The following is a 19,499-nucleotide window of genomic DNA, read 5'->3' on the forward strand; positions in this document are numbered from 1 at the left end:
GTCTATGAGCTGGGCAGAAAGTGATAAGAGCAAAAAATCTGAATCAAGTTCTAAAAAAATAAAGAACAAACAACTCTGGCAGAATGTAGCTTCCCTCATCAATGACTTTTCCTAGGGCCGTCCTGGCCCTGCAGAGCTTTAGCTCCTAAGTGTTTGTCCTCCGAAGAGCATGGAAACGTGTGCAATCTGGATGAGAAGCGGTCCTCGTGGGCACTTGACAGTGGAATTCTAATTAACTGCTAAGCAGCTGTATGGGGTGTGTGTCACAAGAGGGCCAGAGGGCAATGGGAATATCTTAAATGGATGGATTTACCATTTAATCTAGTTGTAAATGTCACTAATTAGACCTTATCATAACAAAACATTAGTAACGAATATGGATCTCACTTCCGCCGGGCATTTTTTAAAACCTATAGTGGACTCTCAGATCTCTTGCCAGTGAAGCAGCGTTTTCCCAGCAAGAAAAAGGCATCACCCATTTCTTTCTGTTTAGTTGTCAGCCTGGAAAGTCGAGCCATGCACCTCAACACACTGGTGCAGGAAGCCCAGGAGAGGGTGAGTGAACTGTCTATTCAGGTGGAGAACGAAGGATTCAGTCTGGACAACACAGAGAAAGAGAAACAGCTGAAAGCTTGGGAGTGGAGGTACCGGCTCTACAGACGCATGAAAACAGGCTTCGAACATGCCAGTGAGTATAAGCAGAGGCCCTCTACGTTTAACTGGACCAAACCTTGGTTTGAGACAGCCAGGCCTTCCTTTACTGATTTTTCTGTAACACTACAGGGTCATGGATGGCCGTTGTCGGCCTGTTTGGAGCAAGGGTTCTGGGAGACTGTAAAAGGATCTTTTGTCTTACTTGATTTTCTGGCTCCTGATAGGTTCTCTGGCCACAGCCATGAGGCTTCAGTGCTGCTGGCCTCCCTCCACCATGTCACACTCATCTAGCACTTTCCACCCGTTACGCCCTAATGCCTAATGACCTGGATGGTCTGATGCCCTAAGTGACTATATTTTGGGATGCAGAGGTGGAAAAATATTTGTTTGCCTATTTGTCCAGTTTCTGCTTCAGGCTCAAGTGTAAGTTGTTTTCGACTCTCTACTGCATTTTTTATATAGAGCTTATGTAAACTGACCTTCAGTGAATACAGGCTGCAGAGGACAGGCAATCAACCCATGAATTATGCTTTTGTCTGCATGTCCATTCTCTATTACCAGTCCTTTTTGTTAGTTTAAACAAGTCTTGTTTCTGGATTATACTAGCACTGGAAGGTACTGCTTACTGCAGCCTCTGATATAAAAGAATATGTATGTAATTCAAACTCAAACTTGTGAAATATTAAACTTTAATTCCAAAAGAAAATCTTATTCAAACAGCAAAAATATTAGAATTATATTGAAAATTTAAATATAAGGAAAAGGTCAGTTCATTAGTGTGGGAATTATCTGCCTCTGCTCCAGTAACCTTAGCTGTGATAAAAACCAAAGCAGTAAGTCTTGTTTTCTGTAGTAGTACTGAATACTAAGCCCCAAACTAGGCCTACTCCTTTCTCTTGAAGCAAATAACTGACATGAATGAAAGGTTGCTTTTATTATTAACAATCTCTTAAGCAATGCTGATACGTTTGCTCTTTAAAAAAAAAATCCAGCCATTGTTTTAATAAATGCACTTGCTATTGTGCTTCATTCAGGACAAATTAATATTAGAAGAAATCATATTTTTAGACTTGATACCAATTTTTAATTTTCTAAATCACAAAACACCTAGAAGAAATACCTAGCACCATAAGAAATCTATTAGTAGACCTGACATTTGCATGTGAATTCTTTCCTAGTAAAATACTACTGTGTAATAGCAGGCACAATGAGAGCAAGGTGAGTTAACATCCCATGTTGGGAAGAGTCCAGAATTGGTCATCCAAAGCCATATGTCCTTGAACAAGTCATTTGGCCTCTTTGGGCTGCAGCTTCCTCACCCAAAAAGAATGGAATGCTGTTACTTGCCCTTTCTACCAACAGGGTTGCAAAAAGTCTCCCCTGAGATGATTTACACAAAAGTACTTAATGAAATATAATAGTTCCTGCTAACACTTTCTAGCCTCCTCTTCGCTGGTCCAGCTAACCTCCTATTATGTTTCCAGGATACTTTGGGAAGGCTTAACTGGTATTATTTACCCCTTCAAATGATGTTTTAATGATCAAATAAGACCAAGATGGCAACAAATAAAGGCCATTGAGACTTCTAATGGAAATGTTCAAAAGCAAAAGCTATTAGGCTCTACAAAACAAATGTTTCCATAGTGTGTGTTTCTGGGTATCCTTTGAAGAGGCGAGAACATTGAAAAGGATTTGTTATGTTAAGATCCTTGTGTTTTTCCTTCTGTCCCAGGAGCCCCCGAGGTGCCAACCAATGTCTGCCTCATGGTAACCAGCAGCACATCACTCACCGTCAGCTTCCAAGAGCCTCTTAGTGTCAATGCAGCTGTAGTGACCAGATATAAAGGTATTGAACTCAGATAGTTTTTCATTACTCCTTCTTAAAAAAACAATCCATTGTTTGAGGATCAGTTGTGCATTTTGTATTTGTTTTCCTGCTGATGGGCTGTTTTATTCATTCCATGTAGAGTTGAAATATTTCCACATACAGAACAATAAGGTAACTGAGAATACGTCATAGAAAGACCGAGCTGTCATTCCAGGATTCTCAATTAATATTCCAATTCTGTTTGCAGAGGACCTGCTCTGTGCATAGCATAGGGCTGGGGACAGGACTGAGGAGGACATACTAAAGCAGTGGTTCTCAACCTTCTGGCCCTTTAAATACAGTTCCTCATGTTGTGACCCAACCATAAAATTATTTTCGTTGCTACTTCATAACTGTAATGTTGCTACTGTTATGAATCGTAATGTAAATATCTGATATGCAGGATGGTCTTAGGCGACCCCTGTGAAAGGGTCATTCGACCGCCAAAGGGGTCGCGACCCACAGGTTGAGAACCACTGTACTAAAGACTGAGCCTGGCTCCAAGGCACTTAGAGGCTGGGATGTGGAACATACTAAATAGGGGACATATAAATTGATAGCTGTAATGACAGGTAACTAGGGTTGAGGACTAAAAAAAACAATCCTATGTAATAAAAGCATAGTATGCAAATTGTCCCCTCAACTGGGAGTTGCCCAAGAGTTCGACCAGGGGGTGGGGCTGGCGGGGGGTAAGGGAGGGAGGCCCCAACGGCGGCAGCAGGCAGCCAGAGGAAGGGAGGGAGTACCCGGCCGGCAGCTGGCAGCCGCTAGGGACCCTACCAGTACACGAATTTCGTGCACTGGGCCTCTAGTAATAAATAAAGATCATTGGAGCTCAGAAAGGCCCCAGGGTGCAGGTGGCATTTGGGCCTGGCTTTCAAGGATGGCTAGGATTTGAACCAGAAGATAAACTCCAAGTGGAGAGAACAGTGAGCACAGGTACAAAAGCAAAAACATGCCAGGACAAGTGAAGGAGAATAAGGCATAGAAAATAGCATGGTTTCAGGGGAGGGGAGGGTTCCTGACAAGGTGCAGTGAAATGTGAGATTAGAGTGTGAAACCAGGGTCAGGAGGTAAGAGTGGGATGAGGCTAGAAAGCAAAATGAAGGCATTTGGACTTTATTTAATGAACTCTGCAGATCACTGAATAAGATAAAGACAAGATCAGAGACTGAACGATTTCAGTGGCAATACAATGTATGAAGTATTGGAAAGAGGTCATAACAGTCTGAGCTGACTGCTACAGCAGCACCAGGAAAGGAGAGCCCAGAAGAGAAAGATACTACAGAGATGCTACCATGAAAACAGTCCAGGCTTACATAGTGCCTACTATATGTGAGGCACTGTTTAAAGCCTATATATGTATTAACTCTATTTAATCTTCACAACAACCCTATGAGGTAGTTACTGTTAAGATTCTCACTTTGCAGATGAGAAAACGGAGGCAATGAGGTTAAGGAACCTGCCTAAGGCTCACAGCAGCGCCAGATGTATCTCTTACATTGACACTTGAATGTGGTAGACATAAAGAAATCTAGTTCCCTGAATGATGAAGACACATAGAAACACCCTGGACAGTTCAAAAATCTGACAAAGCCTTCCACGCATACTCCAAGATGCCAGACCACAAGGCAGAATTTCTGTGGTCAGGTCACTGTTGCTCCCTTAGGGCCAAAGAAATGTCCAAGTGGCATATGTATTTCCTTTCTTCTTCCCAGGCCTGTTCCCATGTCTAAAAATATTGCTCTCCCCACACCCTATAGCTTCTGAGGCACTTCCAGATAACTCCACTCTGTCTGTAGGACCTTCCTTAAGACAGCATTGAATTGGTTCACTTTGGATTTTTTGTATCATTCTAAGACAGTGATTTTCAACCTTTCTCAGCTCATGGCACACATAAACTAATTACTAAAAGTCTGCGGCACACCAAAAAATATATCTTTTGCAGATCTGACCAAAAAAAAAAAAAGGTATAATTTTGATCCATTCACACCAGACAGCTATTGTGTGGGCTGTTGTCTTTTTTTTTTTTAATGTAAGGTAAAAGGTCAGTGACTCTGATTAGTCAGGCATTGCAAGTTTTAAAAATGGTTGCAGCACACCGTTTGGGCACACAGTTTGAAAATCGCAGCCTGGGAGTAGTAGCAACAACAGCTAAAGGCAGCCACCCAGAATGACCTCCCACAGCCATCTTTTGAAACAATTCTGACACTTTTCTCTTGGTTGTCTCATCTGCCAAGTCTGCATGAAATTCAAAGTTTGGCCAGCAGTGTCAGACATGGCCATTTTCCTCTTTCTGTATTTCTCCCACTCAGGGTTTGATGAAGGGTTTCATCAGTGCTGCCCAACTTGACATTTGCTTCTTCCACTTGATTAGTAAGCTATCAGGAGCTAATTTATCCAGACTGTCAGCTCTTTAATACTTGGCCACGATGCCAGCAAATTCTATCAGCATTCACATATTAACACCTCTCATCTCAGGAGACTTACATTTGGTGAGGTTGAAACGAAAGGTCACAAGTGGGCTCTGTTAGTGACTGCAGGAGATTAATTAAGCATTATAAATAGATTGTCTGTTGCATTATGGAGTAGGTTCCCTTATGTTAATTTATAAGGTCATAAACTGAGTCCTTAACCTGACCCTCTCAAGGGTTATTTAAAACAGCTGGTGGCCTACTGTACCCAGAGAAGGACAGTGTTTAATTCAGGGCTGAAGTAATTATTTCATTATGGAAATATCAGCAAAATTATCCTGAGACAAGGCTAATTATTTTGTTTGCTTGAAAAAGAAGAAGAAGAAACAATGAGAAATCCACAGAATGAAAAGGCAATTATCTAATTCAGTGGTTCTCAACCTTCTGGCCCTTTAAATACAGTTCCTCATGTTGTGACCCAACCATAAAATTATTTTCGTTGCTACTTCATAACTGTAATGTTGCTACTGTTATGAATCGTAATGTAAATATCTGATATGCAGGATGGTCTTAGGCGACCCCTGTGAAAGGGTCATTCGACCGCCAAAGGGGTCGCGACCCACAGGTTGAGAACCGCTGATCTAATTGGTTACCCCTGCAGTATTTAAGGTTTGGCAAAAACATCTCACACTGCTCCCCAGAATTTCTGGTCTCAGCAAAAAACCTCAAGCCTATTTTGATAACTGGATGTTTTCCCCCTTCGTGCTTAAGCCAGTGTTTGAAGGAAGATCTGATGCTTCTGTTTCTCACTTGTTGACACTCAACGCATCAACATGCTGGTTTTTTTAAGTTTGCTGATATCTAGAAATCTTTTTAAGAGCATCTCTTTATAAATCTCTTTCAAATCCTGGGGGCCAGGCCCATTGCCATCACTACTTGGACACGAGAGCTGTCAATTTCAGCTTAAAACCCAGGAAACAATTTTGAGTGAAACCCACAGGATTTTTCTGCCTGAAGCTCCTCTGAATGCAGGGAAACAGGGCCAAGAGGACTACTGTCTGTTTTCTGGATGTTTCTTCTTAGATTCAAAGAGCCCTTGCATTCTTTGGTCCCATCTTACCAATTTTCATAGTTTGCAGAGTACAACTAGAGCTACTTCAGATGCTTTGGACAATTGCCAGAACTTTGTTCTGCATTTTCTCCTCACTGCCTTGGGTAACCTGCCTGATGCTCTCATTGGCTGAGGATATGTCTTTTCTCTGCAGGCCCAAAGTAGAAAACACTTTCAAAAGTGATGTTGCTGCTCTTTGCAGGGTGGGTAGAACAGTATCCTATAACAGGTGCAGTACAGCATCTGTTTTCTATCCATAGGATAAATGATTTTCTAGTTTTTAAGAGTGTGCCCTTAAGTAGTCCCATTTTGGGGTTTGCCAATTTTGATATGCTTCAATTAAGTGCTCCAGTGAATCTGAGTACCTTGGTTGGATGGTGCCCTTCCCCACCTCTCTTCCCATCTTGTGAACCACCTTAAAACCTTTCACCAATAAGATATGTTGTAAAACACAGCTTTTTTTTGCATATTCTTCATTTAGAGAAAAAATTTAACCCCCAAACAATACAGTATAGGGCTATATAAAAGAAAAGGTCAAGATTTACCCTTCCCCCAATGTCACATCCCTAACCACCAAGTTCATTTCTGTTATGAGTTTATGTCTTTCCTTACAAATCCTTTCTTGATGCATGTACACATATATGTATATGCATATGAAAGTACAGCTTTGTTTGTGTGAACTCTAATATGAATATTATCACATTGTTTATCTAATCCTATGACTAGATTTTTTTCAACTCAATAATTCCATGTACAGTGTTTACTCTTCACTCTTTTTAATAGTTGCATAGTATTCTTACTCCCTAGATAGAGGTGCCATAATTATTTAATCACTAGAGGACCGGTGTACAAATTCGTGCATGCATGGGGTCCCTCAGTCTGGCTGGTGATTGAGGCCTATCGGGAGGCCAGCCGGCGGGGGGAGGGACTCTGGGAGGTTGGCGGGCCAGTCCCCCGATCAGGGCCTATAGGGGGAGCTGGTCGGCAGAGAAGAGGGACTGTGGGAGGTTGGCTGTTGGGGCCAATGGGGGTGCCAGCCAGCCGGGGGGAAGGGCCTTGGGAGGTTGGCCAGCCAGCTGGGGGGAAGGGGCCACAGGAGGTTCCGATTGGGGTGATCTGGGACCACTAGCTGGGGGGAGGGACCATGGGAGGTTGGCGAGCCGCGGGAGGTTGGCTGTGGGAGTACACTGACCACCAGGGGGCAGGTCCTGCATTGAGTGTCTGTCCCCTGGTGGTCAGTGCACATCATAGTGACTGGTTGACCAGTCATAATGGTTGCTTAGGTTTTTATATATAGAGATTTTTCTACTCATGAGCATAGATTGTTTTACTTTTTTGGTGTGGTTAATCCTCACCCAAGGATATTTTTTCCATTGATTTTTTAAAAAAGAGAGTGGAGGGGGGGAGGGAGAATGAAAGAGGAGATAGAGAAACATTGATGTGAGAGAGACACATCGATTGGTTGCCTCCAGCACACACCCAAACTGGGGCCAAGGATCGAACCTGCAACCCAGGTACGTGCCCTTGACCCAAAACAAACTCTAGTGTGCAAGCCAATGCTCTAACCAGTGAGCACACCAGCTAGGGCAGTTTTCTCACTTTTTTTCCTTATTAAATGATGTTTCAACCCTTGTAGAGTCATACCTTGGAGATATTACAGGTTCAGTACTAGACCACTGCAATAAAGGAAATACTATCACAATAAAGCAAGTCACCCAAATTTTTTGGTCTCCCAGTACATATAAAAGTTAAGTTTATACTATGCTAGAGTCTATTAAGTGTGCAATAGCATTATGTCTAAAAAGACAATGTACATATCCTAATTTAAAAATATATTGCTAAAGAAAAAAAAGGCTAACCATCGTCTGAGCTTTCTAAGAATCCCTTTGTTGGTGGAGGGTCTTGCCTCACTGTTGATGGCTGCTAAAGGATGGGGTAGCTGTGGCAATTTCTTAAAATAAGACAGCAATGAAGTCTGCCACATCAACTGACCCTTTCATAAACGATTTCTCTATAGTAAGCATATAACACTGTTTGATAGCATTTTAGCTATCATAGAACTTCTTTTGAAATTGGAGTCAATCCTCTCAAACCCTGCCATTGCTTTATCAACTAAGTTTATGTATTTTCTAAATCTGTTTTTGTCATTTCAATAATCTTCACAGCATCTTCACTGGAAGTAGCTTCCATCTCCAGAACACATTCTTTGCTCATCCATAAGAAGCAACTCTTGATCAGTTAAAGTTCTAGCATGATACTGCAGCAATTCAGTCACATCTTCAGGCTCCACTTCTAATTCTAGTTCTCTTGCTATTTCCACCACATAAGCAGTTACTTCCTCCACTGAAGTCTTGAACCCATCAAAATCATCCAGGAGGGTTGGAATCAACTTCTTCCAAACTCCTTATAATGATGGTATTTTGACCCATTTCCATGAAACATAAATGCTCTTAATGGCCTCTAGAATGGTAAATCCTTTCCAGAGGTTTTCATTTTATTTGCCCAGATCCATCAGAGGAATCACTATCTATAGCTTTATGTATTTCTTAAACAATAAGACTTGAAAATCAGAATTACTCCTTGATCCATAGGCTGCAGAATAGATGTTGTGCTCATCACAAGGCATGAAAACTTTAATCTTAGTGTACATCTCTATTAGAGCTTTTGAGTGATCTGGCATATTGTCAATGAGCAGTAATATTTTGCATACAATCTTTTATTCTGAACAGTAGGTCCTAACAGTGAGTTTAAAATATTCAGTAAGCCATGTTATAAACAGATTTGCTATCATCCAGGCATTGTTCCATTTATAGAGCACAGGCAGAGTAGATTTAGCATTAATTCTTAAGGGCCTTAGGATTTTTAGAATGGTAAATGAGCATTGGGTTCAACTTAAAGATAATAGCTGAAGTAGCCCCTAACAAGAAAGTCAGCTTGTCCTTCAACGCTTTGAAGCCAGGCATTGATTTCTCCTCTCTAGCTATTAAAGTTCTGGATGGCATCTTCTTCCAATGTAAGGTGGTTTTGTCTACATTGAAAATCTGTTGTTTAGTGTAGCCAACTTCATTATTTTAGCTAGATCGCCTGAATAATTTGCTTCTACATCTGCACTTTGCTGCCTCACCTTGCACCTTTATATTATGAAGATGACTTCTTTCTTTAAATCAGTGGTTCTCAACCTTCCTAAGGCCGCGACCCTTTAATACAGTTCCTCATGTTGTGGTGACCCCCAATTTCACTGTTACAAATTGAACATAATTAAAGCATAGTGATTAATCACAAAAACAATATGTAATTATATATGTTTTCCGATGGTCTTAGGTGACCCCTGTGAAAGGGTCGTTCGACCCCCAAAGGGGTCTCGACCCACAGGTTGAGAACCGCTGCCTTAAATCTTATGAGACAACCTCTGCTACCTTCAAACTTTTCATCTGCTGCTTCCTCGCCTCTCTCAGCCTTCACAGAATTGAGAGATAGGCCCTTACTCTGGATTAGGCTTGGTTTAAGGGAATGTTGTAGCTGGTTTGATCTTGTATCCAGACCACTAAAATTTTCTCCAGATCAGCATTAGGCTGTTTTGCTTTCTTATCATTCGTGTGTTCACTAGAATAGTACTTTTAATTTCCTTCAAGAACTTTTCCTTTGCATTCACAACCTGTTTAACTGTTTTGTGCAATAGGCTTAGCTTTTGGCCTTATCTCAGCTTTCAACATCTCTTCCTCACAAACTTAATTATTCCTACCTTTTGATTTAAAGTAAGAGATGTGACTCTTCCATTTAGTTGAACACTTTTAGTAGAGGCCACTGTAGGGTTGTTAACTGGCATAATTTCAATATTGTGTCTTAGAGAATAGGGAGGCCCAAGGAGAGGGAGAGAGATGGAGGAATGGCAAGTCCATGGATCAGTCATAGTGCACATATTTTAAATTCATGGTCTTATTTGGGCCTGCAGTTCATGGTGCCCCAAAACAATCACAACAATAATATCAAAAATCACTCACCACAGATCGCCACAACAAATATAATAATGGTAAAAGTTCAAAGTACTGGGAGAATTACCAAAATGTGACACAGAGACATGAAGCAAGTAAATGCCGTTGGAAAACTGGCATCAATAAGCTTGCTCAGTGTAGGGATGCCACAAACCTTCAATTTGTAAAAAAAAAAAAAAAAAACACGCAGTACCTCAGAAGTGCAATAAAGCAAAGTGCAATAAAACAAGGTATGCCTATATGTGACTCTATGTGAATGCACAAATCTTTCCACTTCTAGTTAACAATCCCAGTATATGTTTTTTTTCTAGGATTATTAACTAGAAGTGGAAAGATTTGTGCATTCACATACTCTGTCTTACTGATCTGTCTACACCTGTGATAATCCCATATAATAACTTTATATTTTAACATCTGGTAGGGCAAGTCCCTCCCCATAGTAATCTGGTCCAAAATGTCTGTTATTTGCACACGTTCTTTTCTAAATGAATTTTAGAATTGGCTTGTCAAGTTTAATTTTTAAAATTTTATTGGGCTACTATCATATTCCTAAATTAATTTGGTGAAGATCCCCATTCATCACATCTTCCTAACCAAGCTGAATTTTACATATTCAAGAAAATTTAAGAATTTTCTTTACATGGGTCTTCTACACTTCCTGTTAAGTTTCATGGCAGATATATTTTTACAGTTTTTGTGACTATCATGAGTGAACTTTCTTTTTAAGATATTCTACTATTGGCCTATGGGTCTATTACTACTTTTTAAAAAAATCTTTAGTGGGTTGCTTTTTTACTCTCTTAGTAGTAGCTTTTTCCCTCCAGTAGAATATCTTATATCTCATGAATCTCTTCCCCTTATTATCTTAAAGTTAAGTGTCATTTTGTCCCTTCCTTTCTAATATTTTTCTTTTTTGTATTTCACTTTAACTAAAATCATTGTGAATTCTAGTTCCTACTACATTGTGAATAGTAACTGGGATAGTAGGTATCCTTCTCTCTTACCTTCTTTTGTCAACATGCATCTAATATTTTACTAATGAATATGATGTCACTCATACACTGCTAGTGAAAATGCAAAATAATACAGGTTCTCAGAAAAAGTTTGACAATTTCTTTAAACACTAAACATGCAGTTACCATATATCCTACCAATTACACTACTGAGTATCTCAACAAAATGACAACAAATGTTAATAGCAGCCTTATTTGTAATGACCAAAGTCTGGAAATAATTTAGATGTCCTTGAATTGGTAAATAATTAAACAAACTGGGTAAATTCTCACCTTGGAATACTACACAGCAATAAAAAGGAACAAATTACTGATACACATAACAACCTGGATAAATCTCCAGAGAATTACATTGAGTGAAAAAGCGAATCCGAAAAGACTACATAGGGTTTTATTCCACATATACACTCTTAAAATAACAAAATTTATGGAAATAGAGAACAGATTAGTGGTTATTAGGGTTTAAGAAAGAAATGAGGAGGGAAATGGGTATTTAGGACTCACTTTTTTGTTTTCTAGCTAATGGATGTATTTTAAAATACTTTACTTTTTGAAGGATTTGGAGAGAAAAAGGGTAGCAAACATGTGTGTCAGTTTAGCATCTTGATCCAATCTCCAAGTCACTTCTCCTTTTTTTCCCAGACTGTATGCTCAGTAAACATGACCTCATGCTAATATTAGCCTAAGCCAACATACTTATGAAAGCATATCTGCTGCTTAAAAAAATTATGTAAGTTACCTAGGGACAAACATGAAACTGGGTTTTTGTATCAGCTGGTGAAAGATTATTCCTGACACTGATTTCTTTTTCTTCCTGTTATATTTGGAAAAATCACAGATCCATCCTATATAATAAAGAGCTAATATGCTAATTAGACCAGACGGCGGAACGACGGTCCAGACAACCTTCCAGACAAAGACGGGGCTGCGAGGGCCAAGCCCCTTGCACGAATTTCGTGCATCAGGCCTCTAGTAAAGTAATAAGGACTATTTAGAATATGTGAGGTTTTTTCCTATGGTATGAGTTCCTTGAAGGCAGAAATCTTACCTTTTCCATTTTTTCACCTCACCACCTACGTTCCAGGAGCACAGGCTTTCTTTCTCTTCTGAAAACATTTTCCCTATCACAGGATCCTTGCACACAATGATCCCTCTGCCAGGAGCACTGCCTCTCCCATTCCCTGGCCACAGATTGATCAGGTTTCTAGTAAACTCTTCAAAGAAGCATTTTCTAAGTATTATATACCAATCAAGTCTGTTATAAGTTTCATTGTGCTTTTCACATTTTCTTCAAAGTAATGTTCACAACCTGCAAACATCTATTTATTTCTTTAGGTTGAAATAGATTTATTATAGAACTTTAGTCTTTAATATCTAATATATCCAATAAGTTATTTCTCAAATTTAATTATTTGACTATCACTGGATGTTTCACAGGAATAATGTTTCATAGAATCCTGAGAATATTTTAAAACAGGAATTCTCAAACTAAGCTGCATGTTAGAATCACCTTAGAATCCATTCCAATCAAATCTGAGTCTCTGTAGGGTCGGGACCCAAGCAGATATAGTTTTTCAAAAACTACTCAGTGACTCTAACACTCAACTAGGCTGTGAATGTGCTGTCGTGGTTCTAGTATCTGTCCCTCCCATCAGACTGTAAGTCTCAGGTGAGCAGGGACTTTTAGTTCATCTCTGTATTCCTAGTACTTGGCACAGGGCTCAACATATACATAGTAAGTACTCAATTATTTCATTGTGATTCATAATAAACAGTCCCCTTGTTTATGGGACTTAGAGGTTAATGGGGAAATCAAAGCTCACCAACATAAAATTCACTTCACAGCATGAGGAAAATAAGGCCTGTCATTGACTCAAAGTGTTGAGGCTGGAGTTTTTCACAGGCTTTGTCCAACACCCTCTTTTATTGAATCTCACCTCTCATCCCTTTCCTTTATAAGTAGTCTCTAGTTCTCTTCCCGGACCCCCTCCTCTTGCTTTCAGTTTCATCCTGCTGGCTCCCCAAAGCCTGCTGTCTTTAACACACTTGCCACTGGAAAGTTTCTGCAAAGGTGATCACATCAGTGCTGAGTAGAGCAGCTTATTTCTTCCTCCTCCCCCTCACACACCCCTCCGGAACTTTGGAGCCATGAAGCCTCTTGGCGGAGAGGGAGGCCCACCAGGCAGCTCTTTATTGCCATGCAACTGTGAGATTCCTCCCTACACTTCCTCCTGGGGAAAAGTCAGCCTGCCAATCGAGATTTAACAGTGGAGCAGTACATGGTGACGTGCCAAGCCCCCCTCTTGCTACCCCCCACAACCATCCCCATCACCACCTCACACCAGCATCCCACCCCCAGACTGAACAAACTGTATCACTTACCCCCTGGGAGACTGGCAGTTACTGAGTCCAGACGCCACAGGGGCTGGTGAGTTTCCAGTGGTCACAGAGGCAGGTCTCCGCTCAAGGCACAGCTCTGTCTGTGGCTGCCTGACTGGGCACAAGGCTGGGACTGCAGATGATGCACCACTTTCTGGGCCACCTTCTCCCCTCAGAGATTTTCTCGATTCCTTTTTGGCCAGAACCCTTTGCAGCATTATAGTTTGTCAATAGTCCGCGACTGCTTTCTAGAATTTCTCTCCAGGAGAAAGTGTGTTTTTCTAAGAAATAGGTGTTCTAGCCTGAAGCCTAATTTCATGTGAGGGCTCAAAAATGAAACAAAAATAATCACCCTCAAGTCTGGAAGCTGAGGGGCCTCTCCACACTGTGAAGAGTGCTTTCTTTTGGGAGGTGGGACGCTATGGTGGTCCTTTGTGATTCTTAAATAAAATTTTTCCAATTATAAAAATAATGTACACCCCTTGTATCAGCCAGGGTCCCAGCAGAAAAGAGAAGCACACTCAGCTTGAATTGTCAAGAAAACTTAATGAAAGGCTTATTTACAGATTGTGTGAGGGATAGCAAAGCAATATAGGACTGGTAACTTTGGGAGGCTGTCATTATCCCTATGTTGGAAAGGAAGAGGGGTAAAGGCTGGAGCAGGGGCACCAGTCAGGAGTTGCTATGTGAAATAACACACCCACCACCATACAGAGGCACTGTCTAAATTCAACTAGAAGCCCAAGGGCAAGGGGCCTTGAATGATGCAGTCCATAAGGGTGTCCTAGAGACACAGAGCAGGATAGCAAAGGACAAAAACTTTTCTGGAGGTGAAAAAGGACAGAGGAACAAAAACAACAAAAAACTAGTATAATAATTATAGAACATTGCAAAGAATAGAATTTTTAAACAGAAACAAATGATTCACCCTTAGTCTTACATGCAAAGAAATCTACCGCGAGAAGGTAGATTTTGACATATCCATAGTAGAGATCACATCTATCCTATATAATAAAAGGGAAATATGCAAATCGACCAAATGGCACAATGACTGGTCACTATGACGCGCACTGACCACCAGGGGGCAGATGCTCAATGCAGGAGCTGCCCCCTGGTGGTCAGTGCGCTCCCACAGGGGGAACACCGCTCAGCCACAAGCTGGGCTGACGGCCGGCGAGCGCAGTGGTGGTGGCAGGAGCCTCTCCCACCTCCGCAGCAGCGCTAAGGATGTCTGACTGCAGCTTAAGGCCCGCTCCCCATAGGGAGCAGGCCTAAACCATCAGTCAGACATCCCTCGAGGGCTCCTGGACTGCTAAAGGGTGCAGGCCAGGCACGAATGTCGTGCACCGGGCCTCTACTATATATATAAAAGCCTAAGCGACCATCCGACTATTCAACCATTCACCCAGTAGCTATGACGCACAATGACCACCAGGGTGCAGATGCTCCAACCAGTAGAGGAGGGAGCCCAATACTTCACAGAATCAGCTGTGGGTTAGGTTGCTGCTGGGGCACTATTGGCCCCGATTCTGCTTCACCTGCACCTTGGACCCATCAGGGGATGTTGGAGGCCAGGTGCACAAATTGATGCACCGGTGGGGTCCCTCGGCCTGGCCTGCACCCTCTTGCAATCTGGGACCCCTTGGGGGATGTCAGACAGCCAGTTTCGGCCTGATCCAAGCAGGCCAGGCGAAGGGACACCCCTGGTGCACAAATCCGTGCACCAGGCCTCTAGTATTTAGTAACAATGGCTAACACTTATCAAGGCCATACCATTCCAGGCACTGGGTCAAGGCATTACAAGCACTATTTCTTCAAAATCTCAAGCTGCCCTACGGAATAGGTAGATTGTTATCCTCTCCTCATGAATGAGGACTCTAAGGCAAAAGAGGAACTTACTATGGGCATGACAACCAGTTATTGATCCCAGAGCCTCTATTCTTAATGAGTATGCTGTACTACCTTCTTTTCCACTTTACAAACCTAAGTTTTGACTTTTACTTTGAAGCAGTTTCAATCCATACATAATATTACATGGAATATATTGATATGCATTTTACTCTTTCTTGATTATTGACTATTCAAGTTGCTTTTAATTTTTTACTATTATAAAAGCTGCTGCCATGAACATCTCAGTATTTAAGAGTTTTCCTGCATTTTACAATATTTCTTTAAATGACAGTTCTAGATTTTCTTCCCATTTTAAAATCAGTCTTGGTTTTTCTATCATTTCAAGTCACAAAGTTGTAAACAGATAAATGTGGACATGGGAAGTAATATTAAAATTCTCCAATTCTATCACTTCACCCCCCCCAAAAGAAAAATTAAATTAAGAAAAGTGGGGGAAGTATACTGGATCAGGGAGCTCTAAGTTTAATGAGAAATGGCATCTAAAGAGGTTGAGGATTCATCATTCCTTGCCCTACATGTTCAATGGGAACACAGCCATGAACGATGAACACAGTGCACACTGAAGGGCTACTACACATGAACCAAATCTAAATAAATGGATGGGGCTGTATCTCTCCTAATCAACCACTTCCACTTCTAATGAAGTGTGTGCTCAGGACTACACTGATGAATACAAACAATTCATCAGGACAATTTAGATCAAACTGTTCACTGCCAAAGAAAAGCTGCCCATTGATGAAGGATTTAGGCTATTCTACAAAGTACTTTAAATTCTAAAATTGTGCACATGGTTTAGGGAAGTTCATCCCACCCTTCAGTACAGTAATTAATGAACCATTCAAGGAAAATAAGATGAACTATTTTCTAAAAATTACCTAGAATAAATTCAGCCTCATTTAAAAAATATGTATCTTCAGCAAAAACAACTGTATAAGCAATTTAGAAGATATAAATTTCATACAATAGTCATAGGTTCCTCTTTCTAATATATAATAGCTTTTGAAATCTGTAAGAAAAGTGAGGAAATGATTATTCATAGAGAAAGAAACACAGCATATAAAAGAAGTTCAACTTCTCTCATTATAAGCAAATACAATTTAAAACTAACCTGAGATATCACTTTTCACCTTTCAAAATGGTGAAAATCCAAGTTTTAACATACACTCAAGAGATTAGTCTCTAGGAAACAGTCCCTCTCATGTAATGCTGACAGAAGAATAAATTTTTATGACCATTAGGAGGGCAGTTTGGCACTATGTATCAAAACTAAAAATGCAGCCCAGCTGGTGTGGCTCAATGGTACAGTGTTCACCCATGAACCAGGAGATCACAGTTCAATTCCCAGTCAGGGCACATGGCCCAGGTTGTGGGCTCAACCCCCAGTAGGGGGCGTGCAGGAGGCAGCCAATCAATGATTCTCTCTCATCACTGATGTTTCTATCCCTATCTCCTTTCCTCTCTCTGAAATCAATAACATATTTTAGTAAAAAATTACAAATGCAAATAACCTGACAATCTTTATGATGGATATTTACCGTACAGATATACTTACAGCTGTATAAAATAAAATATACACAAGACTATTCATATCAGCATGGTTTTTAAGAGTAAAGTGCATCACATGCAGTTGGTAAGAGTAGAATATCTATTAGTGGCGAACTAGTTAAATAAATTGTTCACACACATCTATACACAGCAGCAATAAGAATGTGAAATCTCATATGGAGCAATCACCAAGATAAATTAAGTTTTAAAAAAGTTTGAAAGAGTACATATAATATGTTACCTTTTGTGCAAAATGGGGGGATCTATATATTTGCTTAAGTCTAATAAAGAAATCCTGGACAGATACATAAGACACTAAGAACAGTGGGTACCTGTGGTTAGAGAGCAAAGCTAGGAACTGGGAAGGTGGCAGACAAGGAATTGAGGGAGACTTATAGCAGTCTCGTTTTTATTACCTCTTGGTTTATGAACCATGTGGATCTATTCAAAACATTAAATTTAATAAAAGGATCAAAAGGAAAAGTAAAGTTCATGGGATACAGAGGAAATAGAATGAGTCAAGAGAAGAAAACGCAATGGAAGGAGGCATATCAGACAGAAGACTATTATGAAGGAATAGCAGAAGAAGTAAGGACATGTAGAGAGACACTTTTCATCCCATGCCCAGGAGCAGAAAATGCCTAAGAGTACATCTGAAAGAAAAACAAAAATTTTTGGTACATTTCCACTGTTTTCCCTGTATTGACAGGAGAGAATAATACAATAAGCTAAAGTGGGCAAATTATTTCAAATCTTTCAGTGAGAAAGAAAAAAGTATCTGTTGCTATCATTTCTGTGACCATAGAGGGTGAATTTCATGGGGCAGACTCCCATACTATATGAAATAACACATTTCTCTAAAGGAGCCTTTTGTGGTGCTTATTTAAGCTATCAGCAAACTGAAGAGTCTTAAATGACAAGAGTGTTTACATATTTAATTTTTGTGTAACACTAGAACCATAAAAGCTCTCTCGTTGAGATGGGGAATATTTGACACATGCAGTTAATTTGCACATTAAATTATTGAACGAAAAATACACACATTATCCATTGCAACTCTAGGATTAGGTCAGGTCAAATTTTATTGCTTTTGGCCAACGGCTTTTGTAAGACTTATAAGGCTAAGAGCAGCTACAGTGTGATCTTTGGTGTAAGTTATAGAGTTAAAATGAGGTTCTGAGTGGGAAAATACTTAGCATTTCAGAGGTAATTTCATGAAAGTCATCATAAGACTAGCACATCACTGTGTTGATTTAACTGGAACTTTACAATATCACTTTAGCTCTGGTTTCTGAAACTGCCAAGGTTCATGTATCTGCCTGACAATAAATAACCAACCTTTTCTAGATTGATCTGGAATGGATGCTAATTTGAATTACCCCCAAGAAGTTTCTGGCATGGAACCAAATAAATATGGCAAGAAAAAAAAGGGAGTAAAGGTGGATGATTCTGTAGCTCAAGGGTTCCAAAAATAAATATTTGATGGGCTAAAGGTTTCTCATAGTTTCTGCCTTCAAACCTGGACATGGGCATGAAATCTGGAAAGGGTTTGATGATTCTATTAAAGAAAATTTGTGTCTTATAAAAACAGTCTGCCAAACAAGGTATTTTGAACAAAGTAGTATCCCTTATATTCGTTTATGAGACAAATGTACTATGTATTAGCGGTAGCAGCAATGGTAGCAAGTATTTCTGAGCTCTCAGTATGTGTCAAGCTAAATGTTTTGTGCGTTTTAATCTCATTTAATTCTTTCTACAATCTTACAAGATAGGATCTTGTAAGATTCTTCTCTTCATTTTTTAGAGAATGGAAATTAAAAAGTTGCCCAAGTTACATAGCTAGTAAGTGATAAAGCCAGGATACATATTCCTTCAAAGCGCATACTCAGGACATCATATTAGACCTCCACTTATGTTAAAACATATTCAGGCTTTCATTATTCTACAGTAGTGGGTCAGAGCTCACTTATGATCAATAGGTTCTTTGGATTTGGTTATGGCTTCTAAAACGTAAGCTTGAATTAAGGGAATCCAATCACTCCCAGCTCAGAACTGCTGAAGTATCAGAGGACTAAAAGCAAGATGGAAAGTAATTTAGAACACTTTTACAAAGATTTTAAGCTATATTTACTATAGATCATTTTAGCTCCATAAGTCTATATCAGAAATAAGTCAGACTGGAATAATCTCAGAACCAGATTTCAACAAAATGTCTAGATGCTTTCTTCAATGCTTTTCTCTTTAATTATAATATAAACCTTCTAGAAGATTATTTTAGTAAGCATAAATAGCTACACATTTAAGTTCCTTATATTGGTCAATTAGTTGGCGCATCATAATATTCTGGGTCTCTTTATGAAAATTATCTTAGATGTTAAAGGAGTTTTGTCTTCCTCTGTATGTTTGTCAACCAAATTTCCTCCATTTGTTTTCTTTGAGACATTATAGTTAAACCTGGATTCCTATTTTGAATTAACAGAGGTAATGGATTGCTAGTGGATTAGGATGAAGATACCTGTGAAAATGATGGGAGCTTTTATGTGGACCCAGCAGGGACATTCTCTTGTATTATCTTTGTGGAGGCAGCCGATCCGTGATTCCCTCTCATCATGG

At 40.0% G+C, this 19,499-nt stretch overlaps 1 protein-coding gene across 1 annotated transcript in view; it reads left to right on the forward strand.

Annotated features, from left to right (window-relative positions):
- Window positions 1-19,499, forward strand: part of ANKFN1 (ankyrin repeat and fibronectin type III domain containing 1) — a 322,342-nt gene that overhangs the window by 238,047 nt on the left and 64,796 nt on the right. Inside the window, exons 7-8 of the mRNA XM_023759604.1 lie at window positions 494-688; window positions 2,387-2,500. Of these exons, the coding sequence (XP_023615372.1) occupies window positions 494-688; window positions 2,387-2,500 (309 nt within the window). The remainder of the gene's footprint in view (window positions 1-493; window positions 689-2,386; window positions 2,501-19,499) is intronic.

The sequence above is a fragment of the Myotis lucifugus genome, unplaced genomic scaffold (genome assembly GCF_000147115.1).
Source record: "Myotis lucifugus unplaced genomic scaffold, Myoluc2.0 scaffold_158, whole genome shotgun sequence".
Classification (NCBI taxonomy): Eukaryota; Metazoa; Chordata; class Mammalia; order Chiroptera; family Vespertilionidae; genus Myotis; species Myotis lucifugus.